Here is an 18,139-nt window from a genome sequence, read left to right on the forward strand (position 1 = left end):
TCATGAAAGCCTCTTAGCTATTCCAGGTTGAGGCAGAATTAAACACAACCTGATGTGTGTCTGTCACAGGCTCTTTAAAAAAAAGTCTTTCTAAAGCAGTTTCAGTGATGTACATGTTCTTTTAAGATATAGTGTAGGTGCATAGAAGGTGTGTGTGAGATTAAAATCAAACATTGGCGCTCTACCTGGCCTTCCAGACGGGGTGCCGGCAGCAGTCACCACGGTACCTGCTGAGGCAGCACCTGCTGTGGCTGTCAGAGGTGAAGGAGAACCCACAGGTGTCGACGGGTTGGATGGGAAACTACTGCTAGTGTGGTCAGGTGAATAAATCTGTGGGAGCAGAGAAGAAACAAGATAAGTAAGAGTCATCTTTAATGCAGCATCAGCAGCCCGAAATGAAATACATATGTATATACATCACTTGTCGCTGTTTTTCCATTTCTTTAACAGCTGTTACCATCGTCAAGCCAAAAATGTATCATCAATTATGGAAATTTTACTGCCAGAGGTGTAATAAAAATTCTAAATGCATACATGTGAGTCGTTAACAGTCATCTGTGCTCAGAGCACGGCCTTAACAAAATGGACCATAAACAATATTCACTTTGATGTCTTTCACCTGGGTCTTACTCCTGCACTCTTCTGTAAAACCACTAACACCCACTGACATCTGGATTTTGTATTTAATGGGAAAGGTTACAATCAGCATTCACTCCCAGGTCAAACGACTGCAGCAGTCGCTGCAGCTTCGATTGGCTCAGATCAGCAGTAATGGAAATATGACACCCAGGTGGACACTCAAATTTTAGCCCCTTTTCCCACTCGATACAATGATGCATCCCATCTCCATCCAAGCAGCACTCTGACATCATTCAATATTTACTCTGCACCAAGTTTGAGAGAGAGAAAGACTGAATACGTAACAGATATATACAAAAGAAGTAACTACTGTAACATTTTCACTGGCCTCCATTCTGCTTTCTACTTTTTACTAACTGTGTTTTCTTGCTGGTTCGTGACAATGAGCCTGACACTCCAGAAAAAAAGAGAGCATATGCTTTCACTGCAGAGTTACTACCAATGGGAAAGTAGTTTATCACCTGTTTATGAGCATGTTTTCCCTCATTTAAAAAACTCACACACACATTTGGTGAAAAATGGATATAAATGAGTGGTGGAGGGTGAAGATCAACGCAATACTGTCTACCTGAATAGCAAATTTAATTATTTTAATTAAAGAGAAACTGAGCAGATTTTCAACCAGGTCTGTGTCATAGCAGTATGTGCAAATGACTGATGTTTGACCTGCGATAAAACAGAGCTGGTTAGATATCGGTCAAGTTTCCCTTTAACATTGCTAAATGAGGGCATTTTCATCCGAACTTAAAAAACTGCACTTCCTTATTCTTATATGTCATGCATCTTAAATGGGCAGATCTTGACGTGCAAATATGAAAATGTAACAGGTTGAAGTAAGGTCACACTCCTGCAATTAATAGGTTGGTGCTGAACTGGCTTCCATTAAAATGCAACAATAATAAAAAGTGAGAGTTTTCTGTTTTTGAAATGAGTCATATCCTAATAGTAACTTATAAAACTTGCAGTTTTACAGCAGGGAAATTTGGGGCTTTTTTTTCACTTGTGTAATGTCATTCTGGTTATTATTCCTCTGTGCCTTCAAAAAGTGCAGACGCCCAACCTGGAAACCCTGTTAAGCCAACAACAGTAAATCTCACAGGGCTGCATTTCAGCCTGCACCAGATATTGTGTTGTGAACCATTTATCAAAATCTAGTAGGATTCAAAATCTGTTTATTTTTGCACATTTCGAAACTCTATCAGGAGGACAACTAGGGCAAATACTTTGTTTGGTGCCACAAGTTAAGTTTGCGTTACTTCAGGTTTATTTCTACACCAACAGGCAATTCACAGTTACTGCATTGTGTCAGTGCATCCTCTGCTAGGTTACACCGAGGTCACTGAGTTTTAGGATGATGTCAATCACTGGGGAACGAGGAGATTACGTCTTCAGAACTTCCACTGGGATTTCATTTGTTTAAACAAATGCTGGATTAAAGCACAAACACATCCCTGATTTTTTTTCTCCTGTAATAAGAGGATATTGTGCCATAATGGAACATGTCTCTGAGAACTGCGGGTATTACTGGTGGATCCTGACTAATTAGCAGAGGAAAAAAACAGCAGATCCTCAGAGATTTCTCCTCCAAGTTAAGATCAAATTGAGCTTGCAGGAAAACGTTTGACTTCTGAGGGGGGATGATAGAATGCTCTCATTATTAATAATCTCCTTATTCAATCTTGATCTCTGGGCTTTAGTTTTTCAATCAACTTGGAGTATAAGGATGGAGGTTTCATTGAAGTGTAGAAGAGGAGGGATTGACTGTTGTCTAAAGGGAGGAACGACTATTTATGCTTTTCAACGCTCTGAGAGCACAAATATATCCAAATATTTCTCACTTTCTCAAAAGCAAGCTGTTTATAACCGTGACTTCTGACCCGACAATATATGACTTTCTATTCTTTTCACTCACCGGCTACTAACGCTGCATTCAAAGTGAAACATGGCTCATTTTACTGGAATAAATAAAAGCTCCGCCTCATCATCAGTTACGCTCCCGCAGGCGGCATGGGGCCAATAAGCACGGCCAATTTAAAAGGGTGGAGAACAAAAGCTCTACAAAAGGCGGCCCGTGGAGTTGAGCCACAGCAGTTATAAACTCCCCTGTGCCCCCTGCTCCATCCACCCACCCCCACCCCAGTCCAACCGTGTCCATTTCACTCCAGCTTTGTCATGCTAATAGAATTGAGTCTGCAAATATAAAGGACTTAATTTGTTATTACCATCCCTAAACTCTCATATTTTGGCTTTGCACTAGTGAGAAATATTCCTCCTGAATGTGCAGCTTGTGCCAGGGGTGTGTGAAATTAATACTGTCTACACAACATGTTAAACAGTATCTAAGGGATATTTAGTAAAATTGTAGGGTTTAGACTTTTTAAAATCCAAAGCAGCTTGTAATAAATCTGAATTTAAACGTATCTGATACGCGGAAAGGCAGAAATACAAATTCAATGCCAGAGAGGAAATATGATTCCAAACAGACCCGTGAAGGCAACAACTGGGAAAAGATGAGTAATGCCCATTTCGTTACTACAACCTTCAAGTTGAGATACAATCTACTAGACATGGGACGATAAACAAATTTCATGTCATGAGTATCCTGGCCAAAATAAATGCGATGCGCAAAATTATCCTGTTGATCATTAAAATATGCTTAAAAACCTTAAAATGGCACTAACACAAACTGTAATCACTTAACCATACATTTTGTAAAGGAACAAATATTTTTATTGCATCACAGATATGACACATCTTTTTTTTTTTTAGCAAATTAAGCAATCAAACAATTCTAAAAAGCCATTCTCTTTACCATTTGAAATGGCATATAATTCAATATAAGATATGCCAATGCTTGATTAAGATCTTTGACGGTTCTTTTTCGAGGTTGTTGCGTCTGTTTTTGCAGTCTTTTATTACTGATTGTCCAGCAGTGTTTTCGGGTGCCTCCAAGCATGACATTCAAGATTATTCTGATAACAAAAATTCAGCATCATTAACTTATAGCGAGTGTTCTTAATCGCGAACATCAATAAAATCGTATATCCGCTCATCACTACTTTTAACATTTCTATGCAATTCAAGAAATGGTCATTTTGTTCTGTACAAAAAGTCACTTTTTGTATTTCAGTTTCTCCTAAATGTCTAATATAATTTAATGAGAAAAAATTCCTCTAAGGTGAAAATTAAAGACAGCTTGAGGCTCTTTCTAATCATACTTGAAAATGAGTATATTGTTAAAACTTTCTTTATTACAGCTTTAATATGAGGGAGCTTTAAGGTACTGTAACACTGAATAGAGACTGAATCAAACTAAAACCAATAGTCTATGCGTCACCTGATGTGCAAACAACTGAATGACAAGACCATTTTCCTTCCATTATACAAGCTACAACAAATTAAACACATTTTATGATACATTTGATATATTACATGATGTCACAAATATCCAGGGCTGGTTTTCAGAAGTGAAGTGTAATCCACTGGCTTTAGGAGTATTTTTAGTGTACAATTCTCTTTCTTGAATGCTCTTAGTTTAAGCTCACAATTATCCAGGCTTAGGCCAAAAAACAACTACAAACATGTCCTCTGGGCTTTTCTATTTTAATCAGCAGTCAGTATAGCACTTAATTCCCAGTTTGATTACTGAGGTCACCTTTTTTGGAGATGGAAACATATATTTGGATGGAGACATATATTTGGATGGAGACATATATTTTGCAGAGAAATGCAAAATTATTTGAAAGTGTGTGTGCAAAAAAGTTAGATATGAGCTTCACACCAACTAAGAGGAGGTCATACTTGAGGGGGTGCGCAGATACTTCTGTGTGGTTGACAGCAAAGGCTTAAACCAGATTGAGTGTGTTTACTTGCACATGGGTATCCTGGATATGATCAGGTTTTTGGAGAATGTGTTGCACATATAAATTCCATGTCCTGGTTTCAGAGACCTAAATACGCAACCTGAAGTATCACAATAAAAGGAAGGATACTACACCTTATCCATGTTTCTGAAAACCATACAATAAACATATCCTGAACCAGGATTGCCAGTATAATTTTTTATACATACCGAAATGGCAATATTAGAGGAGTGTGAGACATTTATTTCAATGACAATGAATGTTGTTGCAAGTGTTGTTCACTTGACAAATGAATAACTCTGAACTTGAACTTTGGATAAGACCAAACCAAACCAGGATACTTGTGTGCTTGGAAAGGCATTCATTGATGTTATGAATGAATGGTTAAATAAACTGGGGTTGTAACTCACCGAGGCTAAAGCCTTGCCCAGTGCATCTCCAGTCTGTGAGCTTCCAGTGGCGTTCCCCCGATTTGCAGCAGCTAAGAAAACACAGGAGGAGGCTTTTTAACAGCAAACTCAAACAAATGACGAGCGGTCATGGTTTATAAAGCAGCTGTCCAGTGATGATTACATCGGGGGCCGATAAATTAGTCATTCTGGGCAGGTAGCTAAACAGTTAACACAAGAACGTACCCATGACCCCATCGGCCGCGTTGACGGACGGGGTGTGCGCTGCAGTGACGAATGGCGAAGTGCTGGTGTTGCTTCGGTGGAAGCTGGACATGGGAGGAAGACTGGCATTGATGTCTGGAGAGACTGAGTGTGCGGGGTAATTCTGGAAGATAAAGAAACAGAAACGCTCTATTTTCAGGCACAAACGTGTATGTGTGTGTGTGAGAAAGAAAGAGCTTATTTATTGCCTGAATTTTATGTTCTCCTTTGACATCTCCCAGGCTGCGATGAAGCAAAAGTTAGTGGGGGGAGGGACAGAGATAAAGAGAGGGCAGGCAGCATCTGCAGGCTCCCTGTGATGCCCAGCCAGCTGAGGCAGGCAGGCGGAGATCAAACACTGACAAAAAGGGTCAGCAGTGTCTTCACTGATAATAACCAGACAACTTAAGACACACACACACACACACCCACTCTAACTGTGAGGGCTGAAAAAGAATTCACATGCTGTATTAGGTTACAATACACTTTAGGTCTTTTACATAAGTGTAATGCAAAATAAAGCAACATACAGTTATTTATCAGCTGTCTGTCTGTTATGATAACACCAGCTGAGAGGTGCTGCTTACCAAACGGTCTTGTGAGTGTAGGCTGCTGTAGTTTCCTGACTGTGGCATGTGAGATGAAGATCCAGTGAGCATTCCTCCGTAGCCGGGCTGACTCATCCCGTTGGATGAGTTCCAAGGGTCAGACGAACTGTGGGTACCATCTAAAGGCAATAAATGAATAATTTCAGTATATTTCAGTTCATTATTGTATACAACATGGGCTTTAGTTGTGACACAGTGCCAGACAGCAGCTAACCCCCGAGCCCTCAAACTTGGGGTCCATTAGTTCTTGGAACAGAAACATGATACTCATCCTTAAGACAGCTGAGATAACACAAAGATAAAACCAACGAAGAAGTCTGCTCTTCTGTCAGTCACGCTGAAATAAATACTGCATACTGATATTACTATATACTGCTAAAAACTAGCAGATAGAAGAGATAATATAAAAACAGATAACATCAAAATATCAGTACTGAAAGAGTTTTTGGAAAATAATGTTTCAGCCATTTGTAAGTCAGTCTGCCACAAGTGACAATGTGAGGACGATGAGTGGAAACAGACTACTTTTCAACTTTCCCCCCAGCGTTTCCAAGTGATATAATTTTTGACACCACTGTCGCAAAGACAACCTGATTGCTTTTCACTGTCCTAAGAGTCCGGCAACTACCCACTAAACAGGATACACTGCATTTTGTTTTTCACAGTTACTTTGGTTGTCCACAGTTTCCACTGCTGGGGACAATAATGGCAAAGAACTTACACTGACACTCTTTGGTACCTTTGGATAGCAATAGATAGCTTCAGGGGAAAACAAAGGCTTTATAATCCTCCTGTTTTGGTGGCTGTGCAACTGCTGACGCACTTCCTTTGTGACGTAAATTGAGCCTTCATATTCCTGGGACATCGTACCCGGTGGCAGACAGAATTGCGTTGTGAGAGTGAGGCTTACAGGGGACCAATCTAAGCGCTGATAGAGTCATAATTTAATAGCCATTACATTGTGCAACATTTACTTACTTCATTATGACAACAACGCAAAAAATGTGTATATTTCCCTTTAAAAGCAAAAAGCACAACACTTAACACAGTGAATACATCAAAAAGAGGTCTGTAGTGTCCTTTTGAAGATTGAAAACACAAGGAACTGTGAGGTAGCAATGTGGTCTATTGAGCCAGAGTGCTTTGTTATTAATGCTATAAACTGCTGCACATTTCCAGCTCTGCATCTTCACACCAAAACACAGACTGTACCTATTCTACACAAAACTAGAAATATTAGAATAAAAGAATAAAGTAATGATAATATAACTCTGAAATCTGTAATTTAAGAATCTGGTAGCTCTCTTATATCCTCTTTCCACCAACATGGATCAAGTTTTGTTCCAGTTCCTGCAATTAATTTTTAGCTATTCAGAGCATTTCGACAAAAAATAAATTGGTTCAGAATGCAAAAAGTTGTTTTTCAGCTGAAACCAAAAATAGCCGGGGCTTTCTTAACCTAAAGTGCAAACCGTCACAACATCAGGGCGCGTGTTATATTTGACAGGTTGGAAATAAAGGATGGAGAGGGCAACAGTGGGTGCAGTGGTCTAATTACTAGTTGATCCATACTTGTTTTTTGGATAAAAAAAAAATATGTTTGTTTTTTAGCCTTGATTAAAATGGTGGAAACTTGGCCTGTTCGCTGGATAGCACAAAGGTTCCAGTCCTGAATGGTAACGGCTTAAGAACCAGAACTAATTTGGTGGAAAACGGGTATTAGTATCCAGTAATACAATACTGCAGAGTATACATGGGAACTTGCTTTTGAACTTACCAAAGAAAGTGCTTGCAAACATACTGCTGGAGGGTTTAGGAGAAGTGTAGGAAGGTGAATCTCTGTTGAAGTCTTCTGAGTTTGGAGATGGTGCATACACCTGCCATGAGAGCACATATATCATTAGTAATATCGCCTTTTGCCCACCACACAGTAAAACCATACAGTAACACATAGTATTGTCGAGTATGATGATGCTGACAGCTATAAACACTGTTAGCTTTCAAATCTCAATTCCAATCAAGATTTTGGGTACATAAAAGTATGTGATGGCACACGCACATGGACTGCAGATAAGGCTCTGAAAACCACAAACACACTTTAATGACTAGCAAGCAATCAAGCTCATGAGGGGAGGAGTGGATTATCAGGGGTATTTGCATTTCAGATCAACTCAACCTCTAATGGAAGTATAATGATACTCGCTTCCATGCATAGTCTAAATGCCTGGCAAATTACAACATTCCCAGAGAGGCAGAAATCAAATAAGTGGTACAAAAACAGCCTGCTTTGCTTTCTTTATATTTGTACCTGCAAGCTGGTGGTGGTACAGTGAAAGGAGAGGCACAATGGGCATGCTGTTATACAGCTGTGTGTGTGCCAAGCTAGGCGGGAGGATCAAAGAGACTGAAGGCCAAACACCAGTGATGTGGTCCGTGACTTCATCCACTCCAGATGGAGGGAGAGAGAGGGTGAGGCAGAAACAGAGAGAGCATGAGGGAGGGAAGGAGGGAGAGAAGGTTTGAACAAATCCTCCCTCCCACAGACAGGACTGGATGACCCCACCGTGCTGTAACACTAATCAGAGCCAGACCTGCCAGCTCGATTCCACCTGCACATTTCCAGCCTGTGTCCTGAACTCCGCAAGATGAATCCCTCTTTTAATGGCCTCGCTCAGATGTTGGCATTATGACAGCTCGCTCCTCAAAGGTTGGTTTCTAACGCCTGCAGATGTGATGACTGCCGCAAAGGTTGTTTACTTGCTTAAGTTGTTTTATGACACAGCGCTGATGGAAAATATGCCGCACAACCAAAGTATATAAATTCAATCACTCGCTCGCACACGCAGCACACATGTGAACATAATATCAATGCAGAGAGCAGCTCTGCTGGCTGAGCTGGACTCCAGCGTTTTGTTGTCTGGGTGTGTAATTAAAGTGCTCTGGGAGGGGTGGAGCTCTCATGGGTCCTCTGGTTTACACATGTGCCCGGGGTTGATAGTAGTTCCATGGAGATCTCAGGTTAGCCTCGCACAGGAGCCCGGGCTTTTGTCTTTTGCCTCCGTCTCAATGGGCAGCATATGGCAGCGGATAATGCTAATTGTCCTTTTTACCCTGGGCTAACCAGTCAAAGCATTAATAAACCATCCCAAACACTGGGTGCCTCATTCCGCCGGCCTATGGAAGAGAGGGCCCACCTGGGTTTCCCTTTACAAGGCCATTAATTAAAAGCCGTCACTCACACGGATCAGCACACCAACACAGACTTACACCAGTTGTTTGAGCATCAGCGGGTATTTTTTTATTAAAAAATAAATTCCCTTCTGTACCCTTTCTTTCCCCAGTGTTCATATACCCTATACTGAGGTTCACTAGCATGAAAGGTATCACTGTATAAAAGAGAACCAAATATACAACAATACAACCAGTCAATACCTAAGATGCATTAAGTTAGCTGTTATTCATGTATCAAAAATTAATCCAGGGAAAACTAAGACAAGCAGAAAACCAAATGAAAATAAATTAGATGACAATATATCTTTTTCCCCAAGCAATCATCTGACAGCTATTTAACTATCTAACTACCATTACTACTATTTAACTACCCATAAATAAGTCAAACAATGAGGAAATAATTTACTTCATGATAAATCAAATCAAATCAAAATATTTATATATAGCACATTTAAAAAAAACCAGAGTTGGCCAAAGTGCTGTACTTTTTAAAGTGAATGGCACACAAATAGTAGTTAAAATACAATTAACGCTAAAAACAATAAATGACAGTAGGAATTACGAAGCAATATTATATGTATGCAAATCTAAAACAGAATAAAACTGGAAAGATCAATTACATAATAAAAGACAGAATAAAAGACAAAAATATTAAAAACAATAAGAAACCAAAGGCCACTAACAACTTGCAAATCTAAAGATTTGTCTTAAAAGTGTCAAGAGAGGGGCAAAATTTGATCTAAAGTAGAAGGTTAATCCAAAACTTTGAAACAGCCACTGCAAAGGCACAGTGTCTCTCACCCACTGGCCTTACTCGAGGGACAGTAAAAAAGACGTTGTTCTGAAGATCTGAGAGTGGAGCAGCGCTGAAAAGTTCACAGATGAACAAGGTTGCCAGCCCACGTACGACAACAACAACAAACAAAAGTTCCTTAAAATCAATATCAACGTCAGCGATATGTGAATGATGAGCTCTGTGACTTAGATTTTAGGTCCTGATAGTAAAAAAATATTTTGAAGACACTATATCAAGTTATTGGTTCAGTTCCTGGCTGTGCTTTTCAAACTGACTCAACTGAGAAGTAAATATATCCCGCACACCCTCCCCCCATGTCTCAAAGCCTACCTGCCTTTGAAGTTCATGCCACACCAAACAAAATACTAAATGTTAAAACACAAGCTGTCAACTTACACTGAGGATGTAAGGTAATAACAGGAAAGGAATGGAAATTTAAAAAAAATAAAACCAAGGGAAAATCAGGCTAATGGCCAAGAAGCTCAAAGAGAAGAGTTCAAACGCACTCTTAATGGCGTGTCCTGTTTTTGTGCTGGATGTCATTATTTGGAATCGAACCATATCTCTGGGGCTTTTTGTTTCAAGTCCAAATCTAACACACTTACGAGGCTTAGTGTGCACGACAGACACAATGCCTCTTCAAACAACTGCTCTGCTCAGCCTGCTTGGAGGGGCGTTGCTCAACATTTGTGCATGATACCTGCCAATGCTTTCTGGAAAATAAAGAGCTCAGTATTTTCATGCATTAAAGTGTGACATTAAAGCTTAAGTCTAGAAAAAGACCATCTCTCACTGGTGAGACGTTTTGATCGAAGAAGTTAGTTTGACTTCGGGAATGTGTTAATCAAGCTGCAGACATTGCCAGCTTTATGAGCTCGACAAGAACATTTCACACTTATTTGGTTGAGTTTGAAAAAAACTTTATAAAAATCCTGTTGTCCTAAAATTATACAAGTGAGAAAAGTCAAAACACTGCATAAATATATAAAGCTCTTGAACTCACAATTAATAGAATTTAAAGGCCTGAATTATTTACTGATATGGAACCGAAATGTATGCAAATGTTCTCACACAAAAACAAATTAATATTTTAGATGTACAACAATTAACCACATTGAACCACAAGTGGAAAACAGCGAAAAGAATAAAACAGAATCATGTCTTTAAAAAAAAAATGCAAAGATACATAATTTATCTTATTCACCCAAGTCAAAGCACATTAATATGCATTTGGATGTATGACTTAATTTTTTCTTATATTTAGGAATGTTTCTAACAACCTATTTTCCTGACATTTAAATGGAAGAAAACTAATACTAGTCAATGAGTCTAAAAATAAGAAAACGCTCAGAATACAGTCAAAATTTAGTAAAACTGAATCTATAAGGTTAAACATCTTGTGAAAAAATATTGCCTATATGAGCTTTTTGAAAATGTTAATTTTTTCCAATGACCTAATGGTGTTTTATATATTGCTGAAAAGTGTTGCCCTGTGCATTATGCATTATGAACATTGCACTAACTCTAAAAACACGTCAACAACTCACTAAACAAAAGTAAAAAAGGAAGATTTGATTAACTACAATATCCTTTAGGATTATATATCTTTGGGAAACGTGCCTGATTATTACAACAGCATTTTAATTGGGGGATAGCAATTGTATTTAATAATGATCATTTACTGAAGGTTTAACCTACAAGTTATTCTGGTGCCGACTAGTAAGGGTAGCTATGTTTAATCCACCAATCACACACATCCCTTCTTGTAATAGAAACAAATAAATGCAGATCCAGCATATTTGATTTACTTTTTCTTTAGCAAAGCGGCAAAATATTTTATCAAAATGCACAGTCTGACGGCAGAGCAGCCTGCTGGGACTCGGGTCCTCTAAAAATAGAGCAGCCACACAGCAGAATAACATCTTCCAGTCGTTAATACCGCAAAAATTTGGTTCTGGCATTAATGCAACCTCATTAACTCCTCGCAAATGCATGTGACGTATACATACAGTATATAAGTACGTCAACACACACAAACTCACCAGCCCCTGCTCTGAGTTTATGTTGCACATAAGCATGCATGCTTCAGTGCATGTGCAACACGTGTACGGATAAGCTTCTGGCTATGAGTGCTCACCTCAGCAAAGCGTGATATAACCTGTTGCATGACAAAACAACAACAATAGGCAGTATAAAGAACACATGTTGTCTCTTTTGAGTTATTTTGGATCTAATTTTACGACATTCCACTTGTGGAGAGGAAGCTTTCTGTTTAGTTAAACAAGGGGAAAAAAGGCTGCAACAATCACTGCAGGGCTTTTACTTCAATTTTTTTTTTCACTAATGGGCAATGGAAGAAAGATCAGTGAGCTGCTCCATCTGTATTGGTTCCGTGCCACCAGCTCACAAGCCAATGGCCCACTGCGAATTCTCCCAGTGCTCCAGATGGTGAGCCTGCTATGCAACTCTGCATTATAACAAATTACTGTGGATCGAGTTGATGCAAAGAATGAGTGCCACTTTCCTTTTTCTTCCAAAGGAAAAAAGAAAAAAAGTTATTTAACAAGTGCTTTTGATCAGAAAGTTAGCCTGTTATGTCCACATGTTATCAATTTTCTCCGCATCACCGACTATAACACAAGCCTGTTAATACTTAATATGAAAAAGATCAAAGTCGTCTTCTGACCAGTGGGAACAAAGAGGAAATGCTGTAACAGGTTAGGAGGAAAACTTAAAGCACAAGCATGAGTAAGATGACCTTTTCAGGACAATATCATAAAAAGATGAACCCCTTTTATTCTTCCTTCATGCTCTTTATGCAACAGCAAAAATAGCACAGGCAATGACAGGTGGACATCTGTCTGTGTAATTTGCTTATGACAGGATCATCACTTAAGGATTACTGAAATGCACAACAGAGCTCATCCAGCTATCGTCAGAACTGTGTCTTTAAGCACATTCATAATCCCACTGGATCGTTTTGTTAAATTTTCCATAAAAGCAGGATTTAATTCGAAGGGACACCTTCTAAAAAACTTCCTGCATCACACAAACAACCCATCTTTACACCAATAACTGAGCTGAGACCCCATCAAGTCCAAGTGCAGCAACACACACACACACACACACACACACACACACACACACACACACACACACACACACTCAGTGATTCATAAAGTACTTGCACAAGAAACATTTTCAAAGTAACAAAAATCAAAGAGGTCATTACAGAGAAGTTCAGAAATCACATTAGGCTCCCTGTGGCGTCAAGAATGCCAATGTGATTAAAAACAGATGGAATAACAGCAACACTGGTGCTTAGAGCTCAATCTGCAAACAGGAAAGTCTAACCTCAACAGGCAGCCTCTTTCCCTTAATCATTCCCAGACTCCCACTTGTTATTATTTCAACCCAGTCTCGGAGCTGAAGCAACCAGCCAGTAAAAATAAATTCAAGGCTACAAAAAAACTTTTTTGGGGCCAAACAGTTTCAGTTCTGTGCAAAAGAAAAAGTTCTTAAAATGGCATAACTTTTTTTTATGTGTTGCCTGGAATAATGACTTGTTTGTCCACAGCCGGGCAGCATAAAAAGTGAGCTAAAATAAGTTTAAAACACAGCTGAGACACTTGAATTATTAAAGTGTACTGTCACACAGCTATAACTGATGTAATGGAAAATAGAGAGGAGCCTCAGGCACATGCATTCACACACACAAACAGAGTGCTCTTATGTTATAATAAATATAAATAAAAACTAAAATTAAAGACAAAAGGACAGTCAGGTGGACAAGCAGACTGAGGCCGGCGCACACGCACACACAGACACACGGACACACACACACACACTCACACTCACACACTTCTTCCAGCTCTTCTCTTGTCTAACACACACACATTCCCAAAGAGACTACTCACCGATTTCCCGTTGTAGTAATACATTAAAGAGTTACTGCCCATTCCAGGGACAGGGTAAGCACAATACATTATAGCTTCAGCAGTTTAAGTGATACAGACACACTACAGCAGTCCACTAGCTGTCTCTCTGGACATACATCCAAGCCGTTTCAAAAAGGGTCTAATAATTCTTCCAGTACTGGCCTCCACACACGACCCACTCAGAGGAAACTTATGCAAAGCAGGATCATACCATTCCGCACTGTGGGAAGGGGGTGGCTGTCAGAAGGGAGTGGCTGATGTGGTACATCCCTCTCTTAAGCCTCTAAGTGCTGAGGCATAGAGGAAAAGAACGAGGGGGAGGGGAGGTGATGGGGAGGTGGGTGCAGAAAAGATAAAGGGAAGTGGGCGGGACAGAAAACAAATGTGTGAGCGGATTTAGAAAGAAGAAGAGAAAAAGAAAATAATTCCACGCATTAAAAAAAAAATGCAGATTTTCCTGCAGAGGAACCCCAACAAACTGGAACTAAAATAATTTCATTCTAAGCAGGATTTTCATTAATATGTGGAATTAAGAGGCAAACAAATGAGTGCATAAATAAGTGTTATCTTGCACACATTTTAATCCACTGTGTCTGATCTTTTTGTTTTGGTGATGATTAAAAGAGTCTACAGGCATGGAGGTAAAATGGGGTATTTTGAAAGAACACAAGCATCTGGCAACACAATTTACCTGTTCCCACACATGGCTCACACACCAATTAGGAGTCATTAGTGAGAGAAAGTAAAGGCTCAACGTGCGGCAAAAAAGCTTGAATCCAAATCCAGGTAATGAGAAAGAGAGTAAAAAAAAGATGGACAAACTGTATTTATAAAATGTGAAATATGAGAGTTTTGGTGATGGTAGAGCGAGACCTTTAGCTGCCTGTAAACACAGAGTTGTAAAGCATGCAACAGCTGCAAAGGGGGGCCGGCTCGTGACGTCAGAACATGAAAATAATGCTCCATTTCCTAAACCCCGGGGGCCTCAGACGGGGGGCGAACACCGGGGGGCAGAACGTCGACAGCCATTTTACCATGGTTTACTGTCACTGCGAGCCACACAGCTCCCCATTACCTTTATCATGTGGGAGGAGGGGGGAGAGCAAAGGAGAGGAGAAGAAAGGAGAGGAGGAGAGGATAGATACCATATTCCAGTGAGAGCCCGGTCTGTACAGTCTGACTGGAGCCTTTCATGTCTGCCACTCGAAGCTTCCTGGACTAAACACAGGCCTGCAGACTCATTGAGAACATTATTGTTATAGAGAGATGAAAGCTTCCACTTCCCTAAGAAAAATGGGCCTTTATTATGCTTTTCCTTTTAGTACTGTTATTATTTATCCCCCTTTCTTCTCTAGGACTCTTTTAAACTCGTCCAAAACACTGGCTCTACATGCGGTTACCACTTTATATCTGGCGCTGTTTCAAGTTGATGCTTTAAGGAAAATGGTCATGATAGAAGTGTTTGAAGGGGTCTAAAACAAGTCCAGACACACAGTGTTGTGAGGAAAACACATGAAAGCAGCAGGAGATGGGCATTCATTTGGGAAATGATGCACACATATCATACCAGTGCAGGCTGAGTCAGGACACTGCTGCCAGCCCGTTTCTTTTAATACTGACTCTGCAGGAGACACAGTGAGCATGTCTGTGCATTTTAAACAAGTTTATGTAATTAAACTGAATTAATAACACAGGTCATAGCGTCCATATTAAAGACAAGGGTCTGAGAGAGTAGAAGGGAGGTAGAGAGTGGGACGTGAGGCAAAAATAGTGCACGAGGTGAAAGGGACAGCTTCATGCCACTGTTGTAAAAACAGGAACAGGAAGTAAGTTATTGTAGTTTGGCCCCCTGATTTGACCTGTTTACCGACACGGTCAACAATTGGAGTTACAGCAACAGCCGTAAAACACAGCACATAGAGGCAGTTAGTAGACACAAGCCAGTACACCATTATCTGTATCTCTGTGATGAACTAAATAATCTGTATCTGTACTGTGAGTGGGCTTGATTTATTTCTAAATAAGGTGGATATGGGTGGAACTGAATCAGTACTTGTTATTTTAAGCCTGAAACTGATATGGTTTGATCAGAATTTGATATATTTATTTTTAACTATTGATAAAATAATCTCAGGAAGGAGCATCTTTTTTGTAATCACGAGAATGAAAGTTTAAACACGGCTACCCAAATTTGGATTTTGGAGTGCAAATATTGACACATTTTACTCGAATGATAATACTGGTTAAAAAAAAAAGTACGTTATCTGTACTGAATACTTGTTTAATCTAATGACTTGGAGCAACCCTTAAAGTTACTTTAAAACCCTTGGCACCCGATTGCCACAATTTGCGCCAAATTTTGCAGTCAACTCAAAATGACCACACAGGCATTAATTTAATCAAATCTATAAAAACTTGTCTGGTAAAGGATATAAATACTACACACTAGACTCTTCAATTATAAAAAGCGAATCATAACACACCAATAATTACATAAAAAATTACAAATAAGCTTGATAATTATACAAAATGTCATTTGTTGACCATAATTTATCCAATCTATTATAAAAGAGTTAAGTAAAGGATCCAACACTATACTCTCTGGAAGCTTGCATGCTTTCACCGCACAAAGTGTGAAAAGGGTTTTTTTTTGTGGTTTTTTTTTTTTTAATCTTCTCAGAAAAACACTTTTGTGGAAATGATTTTAAAGAGTTCCTACTTGAATCATACCTAGTTTTCCAGGAGTTGATGACAGGTTCAGCTTTGATATCTTATATATAATATGATAGACATATTTTTAGAGTTAGTGTGACTGAAACTATTAGGGGATTTTTGGATGTCCATCATGAATAAACATCCAAAAATCCCCTTAAAAGATGCTTCTTATATCTCCGGAACTTCTGAGAATAATCACGTCTTTAAGTTTTCTTCAATATCAAAGTAATCCAGTGATGGCTGTTTGTAAATCTGTGGCTGCAGTGCAAACAGGAACTCTGTGGATTGTAGTTATTGTCTCATTTTGTCTGAGGGTGGGCTCACGGGGTCAGACCTCCTTGTCTTGAGGATGAGGGCTCAGCTCCACCCACCTGTTCACACCACCCTCTCCAAAGACACTCGAGTCATCACAAGATGCTTTTCTGGGATTTGTTTAGGTGTTGAAAAACACTGAGCAAATCCACAGGCTGAGGTCACCCCCCATCTCACACATGGATTTAGCGATGATGTCATCAGACAGGAAGATTGTTTCCTGTAAGGAGCTCTGGTTCTAATTAGAGAGGGCTGACCGGGAGAGTAGGGGGGTACACGGAGCGCTCAGACCCCCAACCCTCATAAACCTGCTGGCTGTGTCATGAATGGACTGATTTTGAGGCAATAATAATTCAGGGTTTCTGCAAGGTTCATCGAGTTAAATTAGCACTTTATAGGACCTTCGTAAAATGTAACTTAATACCTGCTTCAGCGTTGAAGTGTACAAGTATGACAAAAAAGTGTGAGAACAATATGCTCTACAATTATTATTCTATCTCTTTTTGTCTCAGTAAGCTTCAAGAAACAATGTAAAGGACATAAATGGATTAACCAATTAAAAACAAATTATTTATCTGTGTTAACTTAAGTCTTAAAATATGTAATTTTGTGTTACCGGTGTTTTCATAAATGTCTCATCTAATATTATTTCTTACTTATGTGTCTTAAAGCTTTTTAACAATGTCACTTGCATATTCAACTAAAACCCGTAAGTGTATTGTGACTATGTCGAACTGCCCAGTTTCATGTATCAAACCAGACTGTGAGCTGACAGTGAGCCGGGATAATGGTGAGTCTACTGAGTAAAGCTTAATTTCTCATCCCTGTACAGTAATACTATTAAAAAAATAATTACAACAACTATTTGTTAAAAAGCACTCTCCCAAAACAATGTTCAAATGTGCCTTACATTGTTAACACTAATTATTAAAAAGCTGATCAATAAAAGTCATTAATTGGTGAAAAGGTTCAGGCTTTTGATTTCTTTGTTAATACTTTCAATCAAAAAGCGCCTGATGATTTGTTAAGACTAGATAAAGAATCAGCGGAACAAGAAAGGGTAGTGAAATTATTTGTTTGCTTCTGCAAATAAAATTAAAAACAGCCACAGAAGAAACTAAATCACCATAAATGTGCACAAGCAATGAGATGAGAATGAAGCAATTGGCCTTGTTTTTAACAGTATATTTCTACTTTTATAAGCTTTTATTTCAAACCCCAGAGAAATGAGAGGAAACACAAAAGAAAGGGATGCAACAAAGAGAACTTATACTGGGGACGCTGATGTTCATGGTCTAAACCTCTAAGCTACAGGGGCACATCAGACTCTCAGACTCAACTCTGTTGAGCTGCACTGCATTACAGCAGGCTTTAAGCACACAGA

At 39.3% G+C, this 18,139-nt stretch overlaps 1 protein-coding gene across 6 annotated transcripts in view; it reads right to left on the reverse strand.

Annotated features, from left to right (window-relative positions):
* Positions 1-18,139, reverse strand: part of tcf12 (transcription factor 12) — a 104,019-nt gene that overhangs the window by 21,378 nt on the left and 64,502 nt on the right. For all 6 annotated transcript variants that reach the window (XM_088077912.1, XM_088077908.1, XM_088077910.1 and 3 more), the window contains exons 9-13: positions 7,541-7,640; positions 5,743-5,882; positions 5,138-5,279; positions 4,913-4,983; positions 186-330 (exon numbers count right to left, since the gene is read on the reverse strand). In XM_088077912.1, the coding sequence (XP_087934038.1) occupies positions 186-330; positions 4,913-4,983; positions 5,138-5,279; positions 5,743-5,882; positions 7,541-7,640 (598 nt within the window). The remainder of the gene's footprint in view (positions 1-185; positions 331-4,912; positions 4,984-5,137; positions 5,280-5,742; positions 5,883-7,540; positions 7,641-18,139) is intronic.

The sequence above is a fragment of the Plectropomus leopardus genome, chromosome 1 (genome assembly GCF_026936395.1).
Source record: "Plectropomus leopardus strain MGB_pleo_1.0 chromosome 1, ASM2693639v1, whole genome shotgun sequence".
NCBI lineage: Eukaryota > Metazoa > Chordata > Actinopteri > Perciformes > Serranidae > Plectropomus > Plectropomus leopardus.